General features: G+C 34.0%; 1 protein-coding gene across 2 annotated transcripts in view; it reads right to left on the reverse strand.

The window, feature by feature from the left end:
* The window catches only part of ATP9B (ATPase phospholipid transporting 9B (putative)), a 150,574-nt gene that overhangs the window by 107,020 nt on the left and 21,204 nt on the right, over positions 1 to 22,350 (reverse strand). For both annotated transcript variants that reach the window (XM_050970706.1, XM_050970705.1), the window contains exons 3-6: positions 18,205 to 18,355; positions 14,527 to 14,640; positions 10,842 to 10,950; positions 3,199 to 3,257 (exon numbers count right to left, since the gene is read on the reverse strand). In XM_050970706.1, coding sequence (XP_050826663.1) covers positions 3,199 to 3,257; positions 10,842 to 10,950; positions 14,527 to 14,640; positions 18,205 to 18,355 — 433 coding nt within the window. The remainder of the gene's footprint in view (positions 1 to 3,198; positions 3,258 to 10,841; positions 10,951 to 14,526; positions 14,641 to 18,204; positions 18,356 to 22,350) is intronic.

Here is a 22,350-nt window from a genome sequence, read left to right on the forward strand (position 1 = left end):
AACTACATAATCTCAATTACCATGGAGATTATACCAGAAATGCTTATTAACATATACTGAAATTTGAATATATAAGTCATGAAAATTACTTGAATATATTGTTTTTCTTATATCTGGGCATAATTAGAGATCCAGAGAAGGAGGGCTCCATTTATCTCAGTGTTTACAGCGTCCAGATTCAGTCCTAGAGATCTAACTACAGCCAGCCAATGGTCAATACAAGGCAAGTGCCTCCCCAGCTCCAGGGTTCCCATAAGTAACTATGCTATCCAGGAATAGCAACCAGACTGGTAAACAAGAAACCCCTGAAGACATCTATACTTTCCTGCAACACAGGCTACAATGCTCAGTTACAAAATACTCTTCTCATAGCTTTCAAATTACTTTCATATTTTTCTCATGTTATTATCAAGAAAGTGTTATTTACATAAACTTTTCCTGTTCCCTAGTCAGTCTTCCAATTCCCCTCAACTGTGCATAGCTACAGACCCTTGGAATTCTGCATTTACTGTCCTTCCTTCTCCATGCATGCAATGAACCATGTACTTCTATCATTAACTGAAATACTCCTGCTTGCTTCTGAGTTATAAATAGAACAGGCACTTCCCAGTTGTCTTCCTGGATCTGCATGCTGTGAAATACTGCATGTTAGCATTAGCTGCAATCCTTGCAAATACTGGATTAATTTCACTTTACACACAAGATAAAAGTACACAATTTTTACCTTAACAGCTCCAAGAAAAGCTCTCAAGGTTTGAAGAAAAAGCATTACTGTTCTCATGCTTTAAATCACTAATATGTATTGTTATTGTTAAATGTTGTCCCATAAATGTGTAGTTATTATTATTAACCAAACATGTTGTTGAGTTTTATGCCCTCCTCACATCTCCAAAATGTATTCCAAACAGACAATAAGGTACAGTATCTAAATAACAATATCTGAACTCAACAACTCATCCTTTCAATTGTCTTATTTAGGAATAACTATGCACATCTGTGCTTCCACTGGAAACTAAAAATGTATCTTAACACAAACCAAGGAGAACATCCAGAAGTAGCATGACTGCTAAAGGCATTTTTCAGCTAACAGATATGAATGTCTTTGAGCTTTTAAAATTAGGCAATGTTTTCATCTGTTCAGGCTTCATCCTGACTAGTAATAGTGCTACATGAAAATTTTCAACTGGAACAATAGATTAATTACTTAAAACTAAACTATTTTAAGCATATTACTGTCACTTAAGAAATACTTTGAAATTAATTAGGACTATTAAAAAAGAGACAATCACAGGATATTAAAAGTTTAAATCTAGAAAAGCCCTTCACTTAAGTTGTTAGTATTTGTGATGCAGTCACTAGTTAACATATGGATCTTCAGCTCAAGTGAGTCATTAATTTCACTGCAGATGCTGTTGATGCATCTACCAGTCAAATACAATGTTAACTTGTTTCTCTGCCATTAGAGTGAGCAATTGAACATTTCACTCCTGACTGGTTCTTTGGCTTAAGTGTCATACTCTGAAATTGAAAACTGCTTGCTCCAACAAAAACACTCCTCAACAGAACTAGAAAACATTTAATTTCATTAGCCTGAAAGCACCCCCAGGTAGGTCAAAAGGAAAAAAGACAGCTCTGCTGGGGCATTAGGGAGCTTGAAGCTGAAATACTACATTCAAACCATTATACGCATCTTACTGACAATACCTGACTCAAATCTTCATCAAAAAGCCCATTAATCATTATTTCTCTAAATCCTTAAATATTACTTTTTTCATTAGAAATTTCAGGTACTCACAACAGATGAGCTATAAGCTACTGCAAATACTGCTAAAATAGCAACTTCATGAATGACAGAATGATCCTCAAAGTAACTCCAGTTTTCCAAATTCTAGTACAATCCAACAGACAGATGGATCACAGTGAATTTCAGGGAAGGCAGATTACCTAAGTAGCCATCAGAGTCTTCCCTACACTCTATAATAATTAATTCCAGGTTTAGAGTTCAAGAAGGGCCAAACACTTCCCTAACAAAAATCAAAGCAAATATCTCAGTCTCCTAGAAGTTCTGGAAGGCAGAAGCAAGCATGTGCAAGCCAATTCCACCTGCACTCTAAAGTAACAAGGTAAAAAGCAAAACATGTAAAGACCAGACTTATCAGTGCCTTTCTTGCACAGCCTAGTACTGCTGCTCAGATGGACCCAAAAAGTTATAAAGGTACACAGAGCAGACAAAAAAGAACAGGAAAAAAAAGCCAGAAACGGTGAAAACTACATGAAAATATATCTATTTTAAGCTGAGAGCAGCAAGTCAAATGAGACCTGGGTGTATTGTTTTTTCTTTGAACTAGAAGAAATAGAAAGGAAGGAAACAGAAGTTTTCCAAACCAAGCAGAAGTAGATACAAGCTTCAATGTGAGGTGCCTCCTTCCAGTATCTCAATGAATCAGCTCTCTCATACAAAGTGTGACAGGGATTAGTTGCAGGCACCCAGAAAGTGAGTCACTTTTCCAGAATTAATTTAAGCAAAAATAGTTACCTCTGACAACAAATTTAAGCTGACCTCTAAGATCACAATAATTTCTTAGTAGCCCAGAAAGGCAACTGAAATAAGCAACAATCTTTATATTAACATTTATAAGGTTGTAATCAGAGCAAAGAAGAATTCACAGCTTTCACTCACCATCTGCAAACAAACTGGAAAGCTTTCTGTCCATTAAAAAACATACAAACTTTCTCAATATTTAATTACATATAGTTAGATATATATTATATTAAAATGAAACAAATCTATTTAAAAAATATATACATATACATATATATACATACATGCATAAATAAAGATAACCATTGAAAGTTTCAGATAATGAAACACAGATAAAACCATCAGAAGGAAGGTATCAGTAAGAAGACATCTTAAAACATTCAGCACAGCACATGTCAGGGAATTTAATTCTGTAGTTGTATTCCCTTCATAAGACTGATTTAAGCATATAACTATTCATAAAATATAAATATATACATTCAATTAAAATACAATTCATTCTATAATAGACTTCCTTGAAGATTCTAAATAGGACTTGAACTAAAATACTAGCTAGTTAGGACTTCACAGATAAGTACCTTGATACACTTTTCTTCAGAAGATAATTAGCATGTTAATAATCTTTAGTCTCTAAAATATATTTTAAAAGTATCAACCTTTTCCACTATGATGAGGTCTCCAACTTGTATGTCTGAACTCTTAACTTGCACTTTACCTTAAAAAAAAAAAAGAAATGTAATCAACATTAATAAAGAATAACAACAATATAAATCCCAGAATGCAAGCTTTATATATTGATGCTACTATTAAGTGAAAATGTTACAATTGATACAAAACAGATCTCTGCTGAATACATTGATAAATACATTTCATCTGTTTGAATAAATAACCCAGTGGTTTAAAAAATTCCACTTTTGTAACCAGTTAGCTATTGTAGAAGTATTAGAGGAAAAAATACATATGGCATATGCTCAAGTCTGATCTGTAGTATCTGTAAGAGTTACAAAATTGGAAAAAGGAATCTTTCACATCAACTAGGCAGCACTTCTGTGTCTGACAAGAATTCTTAGGTTTATAGTCATGGAGCAGTCTTGCACACGGGTTGTTGTTCACAGCACAGTTACCAGCAGGTAACTTTGGTAACTTTGCCTGACCACTAAAGTTCCTAAAGTAATTGGCACTGTTTGATGATGATGGCAATTATAGCAGAAAAGACCTAAAACTCTCTGAAGTCAAAGAAATGCCTAAAGATTTAATTCTAGAAAAGTAAAATATCAAAAGCTGAAATAGAAGTTCTTCATCCTCTAAAGCTGCCTGTTCAGTAACTGCTGTGAACAACTCACTCAAAAATATGCACAACACATTTTTCAATTTAATTTCCATACATTCTGTAGGGTATTAATATTTGTAACACTCTTAAGTTTTAACAATCTTATTTGATGGACTGGAAAACTGAGACAGAGGTTAAGCTATTGCCCAAAATATGTTATTATTGATCTCATTAGAATTCAGGAGTTGTAATCCCAGGTGATGACTCCAAAAGAAAGTGGCTTCCCTGAGTTAAAAACAAACCAAAACCCAACATCCCCTGAGGATATAAATACACAGATATTTCAGCCTGCTGAGCTGAAACACACCCCCTGTAAGTATGATCTTCCCTCAACAGAAATATTACCATGATTCCAAGCAGCAGGTATAGCTGGAAAGTACGTCAAAACATGGCAAGGTGTTAGAGTTCTAAATGACAAGTGGAATGAATTAGAACAGAAGACACACAAAAGCACAGAATGAGCAGGAAAAAGTCTGAAGTTTAATCAAAAATACTATGAGTAGCAGATTTGTCAATGCACAGTCACACATCACTTATACTAAGTATAAGCAAAAAAAAACCTAGGGTAGGATGCAAATCCATGAGACCCTTCTCATTACAACTCTCAGTAAAGAAAGACCATAATTCCTTATACTTATATTTACATTTAGTAAAAGGCAGTAAGAGTCACATTATGAGTAATTATTTTGAGTATTTGCTCTTTAAAATTTCATGCAAAAGCAGCAGCTGCTTTAATTCAGTCAATAATAGATGTATTCCTGCAATGTACAGCCAATATTCAATACATTTTCCATTAAAATAGCACTTCAAAAATGTGCAATGTCGGGAAAGTCACAATTTTTGTTTGGCCTGTCTGCAAAGTTACTTCTGAGAGCTAGACTTTGCTACTGAAAGTGACCTTTTACACTAGTTCAATTTTTCACTTGCCATAAGCACTTTCTGTCCTCTGCTCTCAAATATAAAACAAATGCTGTCCTCAATAGATAAATTTGTGAGGTGAGAGGAAGTATGAGAATACTGCAGAAGGTATAAAAAGCTGTAGCAAGAAAATTAGCAATTTTTTACAAGAATTTCAAGATACCTATGGAAATTAAATAACTGTCAATGCATCAAAAGCTTTTTATTTTTTAAATTTAAAGTAACTAATACTAAAAGAACAGTCTGACATAAAATCAATGTAATTCACCTGCTTACCTGCACAAGCCTGTGAATTCTCCTTAAAAATCTGGAAGCTTTGACTAGAAGTGAATAGTATATACCAGAAGAAACACTGTAATGTTACTTTGCTTTCTAAGTTTGCTGGCTTTAGCAAAAGAATAGCATTACCTATATTGTTTTCTATCTATGTTTATTTCTGCTAAGAATTTTCATCAAGTTATCAATCAGCTGATTATAGCAGTAACAGCCACAAAAATTCTAGTATGAGCTATGGCAAGTCTCAAATCTACACTACCTATACAGTAATGTTTGAGTAAAACTATTCATTCAGAGGTACTAACCAAATGTAACTACTGGCAATTTTATCAGCTTAAACAATCAGATTTTCCACAGTCAAAATTTTCCACAGATTTTAACTGCACCTACAGTAAAGGCCAAAAGACACTAAACCTGAATAACCAAGAGGAGGTAGAATGTTCATGTGCAACATGATGTAGGGCAGACATAAAGCAAAGATTTTTGGTGCCAAGTACACCAAGAGGAACCCACACTGCACCTGTGTTTGTACTTCATCTAGCAACTCCAGGATTTTCTCTTAATGAATTGAAAAGTTTCCTTATCAGACTGTTTTCTAGGTGGCTTAGTATAAAAGAGAATGCTCTCTTTATTAGACACTAACATGTGTTGTTGGATCATCCTGTACATCCTCACACATAAGGAAAAGGCCTTACATACATACAGGACTATTCTACAATAAATTTGAATGGCAGATATATTACATTAAATACTAAATGATAAAATGTGGCAGTAATTAAAAAAGTTACTTAAAATTCTGGAAAGTCAACATAAATGCTTTCTTTTAGGCTAGCAAAAATGAGACTCATTAGATACCATTTCAGAGAACATTAAAATAATGCAACATCACATCTTAGTGAAGATGCATTTAGGAAAAAAAAAGACACTGAATGTTATTCACTGCATAAATTATTTTTGCAAACTATTTTTTCTCTAAAAACATCTCCATAGCAAAACACACTTCACCATCTGTGTAATTACCAATAAAAAGTCCAAAGCTGTCAGAAGTGGCTGCGCATCCAGACTTTATAGTCCACCAAGGCGCAAGGCTTTCGCCTAAAGCAATGTATAAAATGATGCAGAACAGGAACACTGAAATGTGTCTGTAGTAAGTCATTATACTCCCGAGATAAAGCCAGTTTAAATGAACTGCAATGATTTGAAAAACTAATAAATATCTCACATGTGCTAACAAGTACTTCACACAAAAAAATAAGAAATGAAGTAAACAAAATGTATAAAAGGGTATAAACTATGATTCTTTTTATTAAAAAGTGTCTCCATCACCTGACTGCCACTCTTGAAAGAACAGACACTTCTGAAAACAGCATTTTCAAATTCTTTTTAAGTTGCTATTACGCCCTACCCATGGTACCTTTAATACTGTCTGAAGTACTGTTTGTAGAGTTAGTAACAGCGTTTGTCTCTAACCCCTAAATACAAAACTATTTTGACTGATGGCAGTGTAGACCATATGAAAGCTCTTCCTGATACCTATTAGCCTGAACTGTCAGTATAGTTAGAGTACACATAATGTAACAAGAAGTTGGAGGGGAACACAGCAGGCAGGCAGCAGAGGAAAACTTAAAGTTCCAGTGAGTCCAAGATGAGCACACTGATCTTTCAGATCAAGTGCTGTCTGTAGGTTGTTCTTTCAAACTCCATCTTAGATAGTGAAGCAAGGTTAGTCTTTAACCACCAATTGTAAAACTCTACAAAAAAGCTTCCTAGATTCTCTCCTACGTGTCCTGTCTACTCTTGGGTAAAATCCTTACTTATCCAATCCCCTCAATGCTGCAAAAAAGTGGAATAACAGTCCCTTTGATTTTTCCTCTTTTCTGGCTCTATTTAAAATTCTTTCTTACATTAAAATTTCAAATTCTGTTTCTGCTGATAGTACTGCTTCCCTAATCAGACAGAATTTATGTATTTTTTTTAAAACTTGTCTGTTGTAAATGGTCTGAATACCAGGAATAAAATCATCAGTAGGTCTGAAATATTACCAGCAATAATGACCTAATGTTGTACCTCTAGATTCAGATATAGTGTGGTTTCTTAATGGACTGCCTTTTCAAAGCAGAGGGACAACCTGTTCTTGAAGAGCTGAAATTCTAACAAAAAAAAAGAAAAGGAAATCACTTTGGGTCTCCAAAAGAAGCATACTAGCTTTCATACTTTTCCCTCTTGCATAGTAATTACTGGTTGTTGATATTTTCTTAATTTTGCACAATTTTAAATGTATGTTTTCAACATCATTACATTCCTAAATAACTTTTAAGGATACAGCCAAGATCTAAGCTTTCACACTTGAATCCTGGATGGAATTATTTCATTGAATATATCTCTCCTGACACTCAATTTTTCTTTTGCTTTGCAGGTTGCAAAGTGAGAGTTCTGCAAAATGTTAAACATTATGAGATAAAGTGACAGATGCAGGCCTCTTCTGCCACTAGTCATTGTGACTATTATAGTAAGTTATTTTCTTCTTCATTTTTTTTTATTGGAAACTTCAGTAACACCGCACAGACAAACCTCACTAGGAAAGGTTCAGAACTGCCAACTTCAACAATGGAAAGGGAGAAGAGAAGAGTTAAAATTGCTTTACAATTTTATTATCCAATTGGCTTTTAACAGGCTAATGAAATAGATAATAGCCTGGATATAAACTTGAGGTGATTCTGCTTCAGAATAGCAGTCTTTTATAGGCACTTAACTGGGCATACCTAAGTGCAAAAGAGAATAAACTGTGTCAAAAGTATAATTGTCCTTTAGGTAAGAAAAAGAGAAGACCTCCCAAACCTGCATGCCCAGGTTTAAATTTTTTCCCATTTTTTCCATTGCAGTTTTCTACTCTAGAAAAATATATGCAGGTGAACTGCTCTGAAACAGAAATTCCTCCTTCCAACTTAAACTTGAATGCTGACTGAAAACTATTTAGGATCTGCAGACTTTCATATGCAACAAAGCAGATTTTGCAGCAAACATCTCGATAAGATTAGGACAGCAGAATTGTTCATACACTGAACAATGTAATATATTCAATACAATAATCAAGCATCAAGTAAGCAAAGGAAAAGAATCACATGACAGACAGGAGACAGGTACACTTAATTGACTTGCTCAGTTAAAAACTTCAATGCATTTACTGATCTGCATGTTTCATCGCTTGCCATGAAGGGTTCAAATAATAGAAACAATTCAAACTTTATGGTTCACCAACTTGCAAAGTGCAAAGTTACACACTGCAAATTCAACAAGGGGTGACCATGCAACATAGTAAGATTTTAAATGTTACATGTCAACTAGGGAACTGCACTTCACTGGATATCTCATGAATCAGAATTAGCCTACGGAGGTTAAACTGGTCAATACCTGTCCAGCTACAAATAAGTAACATTTAAAAGAGATGCCCCATTCCCCCTTGATTTCCTGCTCTGAAAAGCTCATTATTATTTAAAAAAGCTGTAAAATTATTTATTACAATAAATACATATTCAAGATTTTGAATTACTAGAAAGAAATTTTAAGTCTTCAACAAGTTACTAGTGTGAATACTTTTATCCTCAAATGTTGGTAGTTGTTACACTAGCAACGTACAAGTCATAAGACAGCATTCACATGTTTTACAGGTTTAGGATTCTCTAAGACTAAGGAAGACTCCAATGGAAAGTTAAGCATGATGGATAGTCACAGACTTTCCAATTTTAATCTTCTGCAGCACTGTATTTAAAAAAAATTAGTTTACAAATCAGCTGACTCACACTACCTTTTTGGAAGTAATTCATCACAATGTAGATCCCAATAACTTCTGTTGTGACAAATATGTTTATTTTCCTTTAGTAAACACATAATTTGGAAAACAACTAACTAGAAATAATTTTCATTAAATTTCCATTTTTATCAACCAAAACTGAACACTGAGCCTTGTTAATTTTAAGTTTCTCTACTGTCTAGTTTGAGCATGGGCAACCTGCTTAACATCTCTATGTCAGTTTCTCTCACTTTAAGATGGAAAAAAATAAATATTTCAAATAGAAGACTGTAAAACTAGCACAAGTCATAAAATCATTAGGAAAAAAAATGCTAGAGCAGTATAAAGTGCAGTTCCACTCTGAAAAGTGACTCTCAATAGTGGCATCAGTTTTCAGGCTTTTAATTAAATCAGTATCAAGTTTGTTCATTCACAAGAAACAAAGCCTTCTTTCTCCAAACCATTAGCCTGTACTTTAGTATTGTAGGCCTAACTAAATTTTTCCACTTGAAGAATACTGTCAATAAGAAAAAATTAGGTAATTATATTGAAAGCTATTTTTTAGAATAGTGTATGGAATTATACACTTGATTTTATTAATTTACACAGATAACTAAGATAAACCTACATCTTTTTAAAACATGTAAAAAATTTTGGTCTAATATTATGATGGGAGGAAGTCCTGGTTTTTGTATCAAAATTATATCTCTCCTTTTCAGAATATCTCATTAAGGAAGAACCCTATATTAGGAAAAAAGTGAAATTTATGACTACTTATGATTTTATATATGGGTTTGTAATGGGTTTATTATATGGGGTTGCAACGTGTAATACAATTCTGAGTGGTGACTGCAGTAATGTTTTCACTCTTAAAATTAGTTATTACTCAAAACATTGCTAATTCATGATCACACATAATTGTCAACATGGGATTCAGAGTTCACTGTAAGCAGAGTTTTTGAATCTTTACTTCTGTAGAAGACCAGTCTTCAAAAACACACAAAATAAAACAAAATTCAAGTATGAATTCATGATGGCACTGACACCAAAGTCTGAAAGTCAAAATGACAAACACTCTTGTAGGTTAAAAGCTGATATCCTTTTTTTAAAATAGGGGGATTTTTAAAGCTTCTTTTTAATAAGTCTCTTCTCTTTATGTGTCAGTTCCTGAGAAAACTTGATAATTGATAATATTTTTGGAACCTTTCTATGTGGCACTCTGTTCTGAATCTAACAGTAAGAAGTGCTAAGCACATAAAAGTGAAGAGCAATGCACAATTCTCTCTTCTGCTTGTGTCTAAAATTTACAATATCCTACGAAATGTAATTGCCGTTCCACATCTGAAGTGCTTCACTTCCTTAAAAGTCTTAATGAAAACCTGTCAAAGCTGTTGAGTCCAAAAAAAGTCATAACTGATTTCTCCTTTCATTAAAGAAAACTGGCTGTTCCATACTGCACGATCAAACAGATTTCAAATTACATGCAAAAGTTCAAATTAATATTTTTGATATTGAAGCTGACTCACAATATGCTTTCTTTTTCTTAGGCACAAATATATCCACCAAATTTGAAAAGCTCCAGGAAATTTTAATTAGTTTCATTATTTACTACTCCCTTATTTCCTATATATGCTTGATACATAGTTGACAATGTTGTTGAGTTACTATTCAGGATCAATTTCAGAGGTGAACTGCACTTTGAAGACAGGGTGCTAAACAGCAGAATTCTTAAAAAAATATATACAATAATATACATACACCTTTCTTTGGCAAACAATCAAAAATTTATTAAAATTCCTAAACAACCAAATTTAACAATCATATTTGCCTAAGGAAAATCACTTGCTTTATTTAGTTGAATACAAGTTTCACACTGAGTCTTACAGCTTGAAACTATTCGTTATTTCTTTGAACTGAAAGCCTGCAAATGCATATATAAGAAAAAGATTAAATATTTTAAGGATTTACAAAATGGTGTTGCTAACCTCGTACTGTCAGCTTGCTATACAACTGTGAGTTCATTTCTTTGTCTCTCTTGTAACGTCGAAATTCATCAACAGCTTCCCGTACCACTGTGACCGTCAAAACAAATCCCTGTTAAAGATACAATTATGCAGTTCAGAATTCTCAGTGCTAGAATAGAAACAGACAAGTAGCAACACTACAGAGTAAGAACATGTGCTTAGAACATTTACTTTTCTTTTTTCAATTTGGATTTAAGTCTTTTATTCAATAAGATAAAATACTATCTTGGAAAAACAAAATTATACTTGCACATTGTACAAATATAATTAGAGTAACTACTTGTCCAAATACACATAATTTAGACAGCATTTTGAAATGCAAAAAAGGAAGATGCTTTGGATTACTTAAAGACAGCCTTTATAGTTTCAATAAGCTTATTTCCTTATCATTCACAAACTTTAGGGCTTTACCAAAAACATTTAAAAAGCCTCCAATTCTAATGCTGAAAAATTGCCTTTTTCCTAATACACAGAAAAAGATAAATGGATGGCTAGTTCTATAATTTTGCATCTTAAATTTAGCTATTTAGCAACACATCACAAATATGGAGAAAGGAAAAGGGGATTTGTTCTGAAAAACTAAGTGTCTAAATGCTTTGGCTGCTCCTTTCACAGACAATGCTACTGCAGCTTCTATGGAAGTGCACAGAGTGCTTCACTCAGCTGTGATGGTCTCTGGCTAGAAAGGGTGGTAAGCTAAAAAACACAACAACTGAGGGATAAGCACATAAATCTTCTCTCTACCTCTCTAAACCTCCTCAGATCAGATCTTCTGGCTCAGACTCAGCACTTGAGTTTTTCACCATCAATGAAAGAGAAAGAAAATTTTTACCAGTAAAAGGACCTTTCATTATTATGAATAAGATGGATACAAAATTCAAATATTAACAAATCCACCAACAAATCAGATTCTACATTATCTATCTAGCTTCAGATAGCCACCACTACTTTATAGAAGAAAATTTATGCCATTAGACTTCTCTTGCAGAAGTCCACAGTTTGCAAAACTTCCCTTAATGTCCCAGAAATATGAAAGGAGTGAAGGTGTAGAGTTTTCCTAAAAGTGTTGACTAAAAAAATGTTGACTACAGGTTTTAGCAATGTTTTGCAGTTCCAGACCAAAGTTCCAAGGCTTATCCAGCTGTGACCTTATAGTTAAGCACTATTTATTTGCTCAAGTTTACATTGGCTACAATTATAGTGGAATTACATAGAACAAAGTATGGCCTATGCAAAAAGCATTCTCTTTTTACTCCCCAGGGCATAACTGAATGAAAAAAATCGGTTTTTCTCCCTTTCTGACAGCAGTACTTTCATATGCTTTGGAAATATAGATATTTAGGCCACATTAAAAAAGGGCACTCCTGAAGCACCTTCAAACATGTTTCTCATTTGCACACACATTGGTACTAGACAGTAATCAAAACACAGAATGCAAGGTGCTACTTGCAAGAATTTCTTCTAGCAGCCTCTTGCTGAACAGTTGAGTACAGCTGACCATGACTATGAGGAACAATTTAAGAAAGACACTTGTCTTTTTACTCATTTGCTCAAAGGAAGCTGATATTCTTTCAAAGGAGAGCTAAAATTGTGAAGCCAATTTAACAAGGAAACCTGTCCTCTTTCTTTAACTGTAAGCAGGTATCTTTCATGTACTGCCTACAATCAAACCTGTATGATTTAAAACCTTTTGTATGCTGAAGTGGAAATGAGAAGTCCATTCCCTAAAGCAACTGAAAATAAATTAGCAAAATAGTCTTGTTTTAATAACTTTGGGGCTTGATATAACTGTATCTGTGTTGTGAAAATCTGTTGAAATAAACCAAAGGCAAAAAAAATCCTAAACAAAACAACCCACAAAATTCACATACATCATCAAAAACCCCCAAAACAGTTCTAGCAATAGTCATTTGGATTTATGTATCAGGGCAAACAATTTCCTTTAAAATTTTGAGAAAAAATACAAGTCATAGCTACTCCTCTGATTATTACTGAAGATTTATCAGTAGTTACACGCCCTTCAAAAAAACCTAAACTTATCTGTTAAGCAGCAAAAGCAGATCAATAGATCAAACTTAAATGTTTTCTATTTTCCTCATAGATGCTTAGCTTGGCTAAACATTCAATTGCTGCCTTTTACCTGGAGGTTGATTATTAGCAGAAAAGCTATTAAAGTAGAAACAAGTGAGTTTAGCAAAAAAACCCATACTAGGTACTAATATTTTCAAGCTATATGTGAAAACTGGGATGCATAATTCAAAATACCTTTCAATAAGACACACATATTTATACATGACAGATCACTGGTGCTCACAAAATACAGTATTTGCTCCCTTCTTAGAGCAGGATAGAAATGAGCTGAGATGCTAAGGGTTTACTGGCTTCTTTTCCTTACTATCCCACTAATGTATACTGCTGCACACAGCACATCATGGTGAACAGAGCAACTTCCAGATAAGGCTGACTTCTGCCTTTTCTTACTGTGACAGTGACAAAGACTTGTAAATATCCATTTAAAATACCACTGTTGAACAAGCTTTCTCTCTTGAAAGTGCTTTTTGTTGCAGAAGAAGCAAAATTCTGGGAAGAGAGGTGGGAAGAACATCCAGGATGGTCTCCTCATTTATCCATAGTTAAAAGGACACATGTTACAACAATTAAAACAATGAAATCAATCCAGAATATTTACTCTATTGACTTGTTAAGAACGACCTTTACTCAAGCAGTCAGCATGTCACAGCTCTTCTTGAATACTACTGAGAATAAATGCTACTGAAAAATACCAATTTTTAGAAAAAGTTTAAAACATAAGGCATTAGCTTGTCCTGCCTTTAAATCTAGTGTGAAGGGACTGGGAAGAAGATGAAAGAAAAAGTAATGATCTGGTTATAAATAAGAAAATAATTCCAAATCATGGCAATACAGCTGGCAGACTACCAGCCAGGGTCTCTTCTGAAGAGAATTCATTTTGCAAACCACAGCAAACCTGAGCCAGAAGCAAGTGGTTTGAACAGTTTCCCAAGAAAATACTGCAGAGACCTCAATAATAAAAAGACATATCAAAAGAAAGCCAGTGCAACTGGCAGGATGATCAATTTGGAGAAACATGTTTAATTAATAACTTATTTTCAAGGCACAATTTCCTCCTGATTTATCCACGGCTTAAAATATTTGATCTCAATTTTTGTGAGAAAAGGTTGTAATCAAAACTGATACAGAAGGAATGCAAAAAATTTATGCTTACAATTCTGACCTAGTCTGAAAACATAAAAGAGTCACCAAATAACAATAAATGGAATGATATTTGACACACAAATTACCTATGTTATCCTGTAAGTTTCTTTAGTAGCTGGAGCTTTTTTTGCTGGTTGGTTTTGTTAAACTCTCAAGACAGCAGGCAGAATGGAGCATTACACACTGACACTAGCTGGTTAACAAAAACAACCTCGCCTGAGGGGCAGAGGCATAGTAGGCAAGAGGAAGGGAAGGCTGTCAAACAACAGCTTTCAAAAAAGCATTTTACTTCTGTTATGTTCTTTGACCACTGTCGTTTACCAATTGCAGGTTTATGCAATGCACATAGACATGAACATTTCATTGACATTAAAACCCCCAAATTTCTAGTTAATAATATTTTTCTGTTTACCAGAGGAGCCCAGTACGTGTACAGGTAGCCTATTTTCAGTGCTGGTACAAACTGTGAGCAGGACACGATGAGAAAATAGAGATTCAAGAAAAACTTGAACTGTTCATATAAAACCTAAAATGAAAAATAAAGTAGATAAATGTCTTAAAATTTCCATTCATAATATACATAAAGTATACTTTTTCATGATAGGACACACAAAAGCATTAAATGTCATACTGTTATAGATGGCATTTTTATAATACTTATATAGCACAATATATTATATATCATCACACACTACTATATTATTTTATTATTATACTGCTATTTTTATATTATACTGTAATTTTTATATTATACTGCTATTTTTGTTGAGAAAAATCCATTGATACTATTGACTCTTTTCACTCTAAAGAAGCAACTTGCTAAATTTTAGATATTTTGAAAACTGGACTATGTATCAAGATCACTGTGGAAAGATTTAAATATAGGTATTAAGATATATTTATTACTAAATCAAAGATTTGGTTTAAACTCAGAGCTAATTATCCAACTTTTAAGTGAAGCTATAGTAGACTTATCACAGAATACATTGTCTCATACTCCAAAGCAACGTCAGATGCAGAGATTCCTTTGGTAATTAAAAGCACCACTTCAGCAAGCACATGTTCTCAAGATTGCTTTGGTTGTAATTACAATGCTAAGAACTTTATTCATTTTATAGAATTTTGAATCTTCAAAGTCTTCACATATTTCCTCAGTAAGCCAGGCTAATTTGGCACCTCCAGCAGCATTAAGAGAAGTGGTTACTGAACTTGGAACACTTAAGAAAACGAGCAACCAATTATCTAAAAGATAAAACTTTCAAAATACACCAAAAAACCATATTTAGAGATTGTCTCCATCTTCTAATCTTGAAATAACAATGACTTCTGCATAGAAATAAAGTTATTTGACTCCTATTTATTGCTCTTACCAGTCCAAAATTATTACTTAATTATGTAAAAGCTAGGTGCTAGGAAAAAATATTCAGTAAAGTTCAAAGTATCATTTGGGTAGGCACAACAAAGTACAAGTACCTCAAAGCTGCCAGTTCAGCTAGAGACTACCTAAACAGCCTCTAAACACAAAAATTTTTTTCAGAGCACAGAATGCCATTTCATGACTTATCAATAAAACTGTAAAGATAAAAAAGTGAAATTGTCAGAAAGGTCAGAGCCCTCTTCCAAAATGAAAGTATTTCACGCTGAACCTGTGCCTTATATTGATCCTGATGAAGTTCACACACTCATTTCTGCTACTATGTTTAACTATTTACAAAAACTTGATACACCTGGTCAAAGAAAAGTCCAGACAGTACATTAGGAGGTGCAGATCTTGTAGGAGAAGGTGGAAGTTAAAAACACCTTCCTACAAATGTTTTGAATCCTGGCAGACCACTGACAGTTCATTTAATACAAAGCTAAGCACTTCAGTCCAGTTAAGCAAATTGAAAAGTCTCCAGCTACACAAAACTAATGAAACGACTACCTTGAAGTTCAGGAGAGGTATCTTCAAAACCCAACCATCAAAGAAGATATATTTTATGGAAACTCATGCAAAATTCCTAAGCAGCTGTATCAAGACGCATATGAAATTGTAAATAGATATTGAAAAGACTGGTATAAAGGGAGAAGCAGCAAGAATTTTATGTAATCTTCAGAAATTAGGTGATATTTTTGAAATGTTACAGCTCTTTTAGCCAGCAAGTAAAATGCTGTTAATCTAAGCATTATTTTAAGTTTGTATTTGGATATGAAATCATTGAATATTACCCATTGCCAGCCTCAATGTTTAAAAAACCATAGAAGAGAACACAAAATTTCACATGATGAAAATTTCAACCAGAGAAGACCATTGGAGTCAATATTTATTATTTTGTTATATTTATGGGTTTGGGAGCAATACAGTGATGTTTCCTACAAATTACATTCAAGCAGTGTAAAAAAAGACAGCTACACAATATTTTAACAAATGAGAAGTTTTACTTTATATCTAAAATAAAATTTGAAAACATTTCATTTTCACCAACTATTGGGCTTTACATTTAGGATCTCACTTCATTTTGAAGTAACTATTGAGTTTTCAAATACTAGCGCCAAATTAAAAATCTGACTTGACCTATTGGATAAAACCAAGATTTTTAAAAGATCAGAAAGGAACAAACATTCTCTCTCACAACAGGGAATTGCAAACTACCTCTGATCCCTATAAGGAATGTGAATCTGGTTCACAATTTGTAATCCACACTGCAGATTTCGAGTTGCAATAATCAATGGCTTACTATATGCTTAATGAATTTTGTGACCTTTAGGAAAGCATATGTGGCTTAACCAATTTCAGTGTATTTAATAATTTAAACTATGGAAGAAAACATTTACTTTGTCCAATAATGATGAGAATATTTTATCCACATGTGATAAGTGACATTTTATTTTCCTGACAGGAGATCAGTCTTAATTACAAGGCCATTAATTTTTTTTTGTTGTTTTAATAAGGAAATGCATTATCAAACACCTGCCAGTCTTTGAACTAAAGAGGCCAGAAGAATAGAATCAATACTCTTATAAATCAGCATGATCACTTAAATAAAAAATTTAAGACAAAGCATTCAATGTATTCAAAAGTACAAGACATTCAATTTTAGCTATGGGACACAGGACTCTTGGATGGTATTTGTAAAAATATGACTAAAAGAGCAATACTAAAATTTATAATATCCCACTAGGATACATTTTTAAGTTTAACTACTTAAGTTTCAAAAAATGTTTCTCTGTTGCTAAATTTCATTATAACAACACATTTTTTTAAAAACTATGAACAAGACAAAACTAATCTCTCTTTTGTCTTCATATACACAGAGTACAGTACAAGCAAAAAACTGAATTAAGGCACAATATGGCTTCATATACAAGACAAAACTGTAATCTCTCTTTGTCTTCATATACACGGAGTATAGTACAAGCAAAAACTGAAATTAAGGCACAATATGGCTTCATATACATTTTTTCCTATTGTACATATGGGTACAATAGGAAAAAAGTGACAAAAAATTTTTTCATTCCCTAACAAAAGTATTTGCTTAAGAACTGCACTCAAAGTCAAAAATACCTGCAAAAGTACTGCAATAACAAATTCAATTCTGAAAAGTAATAAATTAGGCCTACTTGTGATACAAATTGAAGATGTTAGTTGTTTTTGTCCTTTAAGAGCTGTCTATTTTGGAATTCATTATTTATTATACTTTCAATAGCAAGGAGTATGAGAAAAGATCCATGGGACTAAATTGAAATTTTCAACTATTTGCTTCTCAGATGAAGTCAATCCTTTGCATGCAGAACTGTTTATTTTTTAAAAATAATTTAAAAATTTCTAATGCTGAATAGAAAAGTGCAAAGAAACTCACCTCAAATTTCAAAAGCTTCACTGAATTCGAACCACTGAAAATTTAATTAAGTACATATCCCTTCAAAAACCAAACAATTTAACAAAAATGCAACCCTGCTCTCAACCGTTAACTTTCATTGAAATAATTGAGACAAACACAGAAAGAAAAAGAAGAACCAGGGCAAATAAACTTATCTTTCTGTGGAACGGTCAAAAACCACCACAGAACATACAGTCAGCACAAAACCAGAAAATGTTTAGTGGCCTTACCCCAGGTATAAAGGTAAAGATGTTGTACTTTTGATTTTTTATGGCATTTTTGGGGTATTTTTCTTCACACTTCTCAGGACACCCAAGCCACACTGTGCGAGCCTTCAGGTCTTTCTTTCTTCGACAAATGTTTATGAGCCAATCAGAACAACTGAAAAGAGAGACAAATGTTTATTTTAAAACTAAAAATGTATTATACAAGATCACAATTTCCAAACCTGGAATCCCTGAAGGCAAATACCTAAGAAAAAGAGGTTAAAAAAAATGTTTGCCACATCTATATAAGCAAGCATGATGTCAGCTTCCAATGTTTAGGGCAATTCATATTACTGAACTCACCCAGACATACACATATATAAACACTTGCACATTCTTTGCAGAAAATCGTAATACACTCATGAAAAGTTTCACTACATCATACCCTGATACAGGTTCAAAAAATTCTAGTTAATAAGATTCTGCATCATGCCTTTTAGTCCTTTGGCTAAACTCTTTATCTTGGATTACTAACATTCAGATTATGCTAACGATTGAGGGGGAAATAAGGCTTCTGTTTGATACAGTCCAAAAGATTTCAGCAGCTTTGGATACAGTTACCACATAATTTGCAAATCTTCAGCTTCCTCCACACCACTGCTAATGCCATACCATCAAATATTAAAAAAAAAAAAAAAAAAAAAAAAAAAAAAACCACAACAAAAAAACCCCTAACCAAACCTAACAAACAAAACCAGAAAACCATTCAAAACAAGCCCACTACATAAATGCAGAATGCACAATGATCTGCAATGGGGGAACTTCAGTTCACAGAAGAAAGGAACAGCATCCTTGCCTAACCAGCTTACAAATCTACTGAAGAAGTTTAAACCATGGGCAGTGAGATAGAGAAGAGCTCACAGCAACGTTTAAACAATTGCATTTTGGACAAGGATACAGGAATGGTGGGAAGGGGTCACAATGAGGAGGAACAAAAGCTAGCAAATGGAATGATGCCTCTGAGGCTCACCAGAATATGTACTAACAGTCATAAAACAAGGAACAAACATGGATGTGACTCAACTCACATAATGTAATCAGCTTAAGTACTTGCTAGTACTATCTACAGAGGCAGAAAGACTATCCAGAGAGCATTTGCAGAGAAAAGTGGGTTTGCTGTACACTGCGTATTCTTGATTTACAATCCCATACATTAAAGGAGAATTTATCTGTATTTATTTGTTTATACAGTGAGGAGGTGCCTCAGTCACGCTGGGAGTCTGTTTTAGGCAAGTGAATCAGGAACACTGAGCAGACAGGCCTTCTGTGCTCTTCCCCTTCTGTAGTTGACTGAGCTGATAACAGCAGATTTCAGCTACATCAGCTAATGAAGCTGACACGAGAAACAATTTCTTGTGGGGTTTTTGAATATACTGGCAATATTTTTGATGCAGCAAAAAGAAAAAAATGTTAGGAAATTCTTACAAATTTTATTCACACCAACAGGAAGAATTTGGCTGACAACAAAAGAGAAATTTAAATCCAATCACCTCAGCACTGTTTACTGGATTCATTCTTATGGTCATATGTATTTGTACACACCTGTAAGAAAACTGAAGTCACAACCAACAATGACATGTCAAGAACAATTTCTAAAATTGAACTAATTTCAATCTAAGAACCAATTGCACTACTGCTTGAGTGCATGTCCTCTATGGAGTCCTGGGGCTTTGAGCACCCTCATCCAGTGAGAGATGCCTGTGCCCATGCCAGGGAGGCTGGATTAGATTATCTTTAAAGGTTCCTTTCAACTAATATCATTCTATGATTCTATGTCTCTAATAAAATTCAACTCTCAAGACATTTATCATAAGAAAAATAAAGGAACATATTCTTGGAACTGATGCAGTAGGAAAAATCATAATTGCAGAGTAGCTTATATAAAACCAAAGTAATTTCAGTGAAGGCCTCTAAAGCTTTATTTAGAATTTACTGGGTAATTGACTGTTGAATATTTCATTTCTCAGACCACAAAAAAACTAGAAGAGAGAAGGGTAGATAGAAAGAGCAGATCAGAGTTGAAGGCTGTCTTAACAGATTAGAAAAACTAAATACACTACCTGGAAGACATAGAATGCAGTTGAATGGGTACAAGTGCAACACAGTTTACAGAGAAACAACCAACTACACAAATACTGAATCAGGAAATGCTCCAAAACCAGGTGGCAGCTCAGTTACTGCATGAGAATGTTACACACGTGCAAATCTGTTCAGTGTGGACAAGAATGCTTGTAGCAAGTCATGAATGTATTCCTTTCTCTCAGTTAGTGCTAGCATGATCTCAGTTGGCTTACCGGACCATTCTGAATACCAAATTTCAACAAACAGGCCTACTGGGAAAACAGAGACCACACACAAGAGCAAGAAAACAATTACAGGTCTAGAAAGCAGGGCAGGCTGACTACTAGATACACCAAAGAAACAGAGCTGTTCACAGAAGGCTGAGTGTGGACCTAATATGGTTTCAAGTATGTAAGAACCTGCTGCAAAGAGGAAATGGACCTTTATTCTCTAGGTCCACCATCATTAACTAATGACAGACCTTCAGCTGTAGCAAATCGATACGCAGGGTGGGCATGACATGGACAGATATTGAGTAAGCTCTTTCAATGAGAGGGGTGGAGGAGACTCTTAAGGAGGCTGGAATTTCTGCAGATCTCTAAGATGTGGTTAGATCAGACATCAGTGACAGATATAATTCATTCTGTACAGGCAAGGAATCAACTGGAAACTGCTTAAGGTCCTTTCCTAGTCTGCTTATTCACAATTAGACAATCATGAAACACACAAATACTGCAGGAAAGGAAGGCTGATAGTTAGCTTACATTGCCACAATGCCTATTAAAGTGTTCTTGGGTGTAGTCTACATAATCCCATGCTTATTACAAATTAATTTTGCCAAAGAATGGAATTCAAACTTGTTGGTTCTTCTTAAAGAAAATTGAAGGTTATGCCAATAGCAAAATTATTCATAGCAACAATAACTTTGTTATGGAAATACCACTACATCAATACTCACAAGCTGACCTTTAAAATACTTCAATTTTAAATGTTGGACTCTTAAGATACTCTCCTGGATTCTTAAAATTTTCTCCCTGAAACTCTCACTATGGGAAAGATGTAAACATGAATTTTATTGCATGGTTTTTATTTTTAAAAAATAAAAATATTTTATTTTTGCTACAAAAATGAAATGTCCTTTCATCAGCTTCTCCCAGTCATTTTAAAACAAGTGACAAAGAATTATTCTATCACAAAAATTCTAACAGTGTTAAATCAACTTTCAAAATTCAGCCCTGTTATTTAGTAACATACACAAAAGGGAAATATTATTTCTTAAATTTGTCTTTAAAGCAAAATAAACAGCAATCTTTCCTTTTCATGATTCCACAAATAGTTCAATGGCTGTGAACAGATCCTGCTGCTGCCGAAATGTCCAGTACCTCCCTCCCCCCATAACAAAGGTGTGGATTCTTGCTCTTTCTCTTGTGCTGGCATAAATACTCTGCAACCGCATGGGAAAACTAGGCCTGCAAATCAACCCAGCTGTAAACTAATGCAGAATAAAAGGGGATTATTTTCAGTTATATCCATCCCCAACCTTTAAAAATCTAAAAAACTGTAAAAATAGTTGAAACAACGCAAGTGATATGTCTGCCGCAGAAGGCAGAATGATTCCACTCAGTGCCAACTTGACAAAACTGCTCATGGCATTAAAACTTTAAACCTGATAGTTTGCAGGGCAGGGATGTGGAGATGGAAGAGACAGCTTAGTTATGTAGTGACAAGTGAAAGGACAGATATGTAGGAAAAAAGTTCCCAGGAAAATAATTTTTTCCTGGAGAAAGTGAGCTAGCATGACAGATCTGCCTACAGTCCCATAGAGAGAAATTCCCTGACAATTTTTGAAATCCAGAATTGTTCCATCAGTCTTTGAATTTGAACTACAAAGAGACAGAATATTTGATTAGGCACAGTCTCTTTTGTAGTATCATTTCCTCAGACACTAAGGACTTCTCTACTGCTAAAGTTATACATTCACCTAAAGCAACATAATTACACTGCCTTTCTTGCCACAGAGTCTCCCCTCCTTGAAACTACTTATTTTGC

Source organism: Serinus canaria, chromosome 2 (genome assembly GCF_022539315.1).
Source record: "Serinus canaria isolate serCan28SL12 chromosome 2, serCan2020, whole genome shotgun sequence".
NCBI classification, from domain to species: domain Eukaryota; kingdom Metazoa; phylum Chordata; class Aves; order Passeriformes; family Fringillidae; genus Serinus; species Serinus canaria.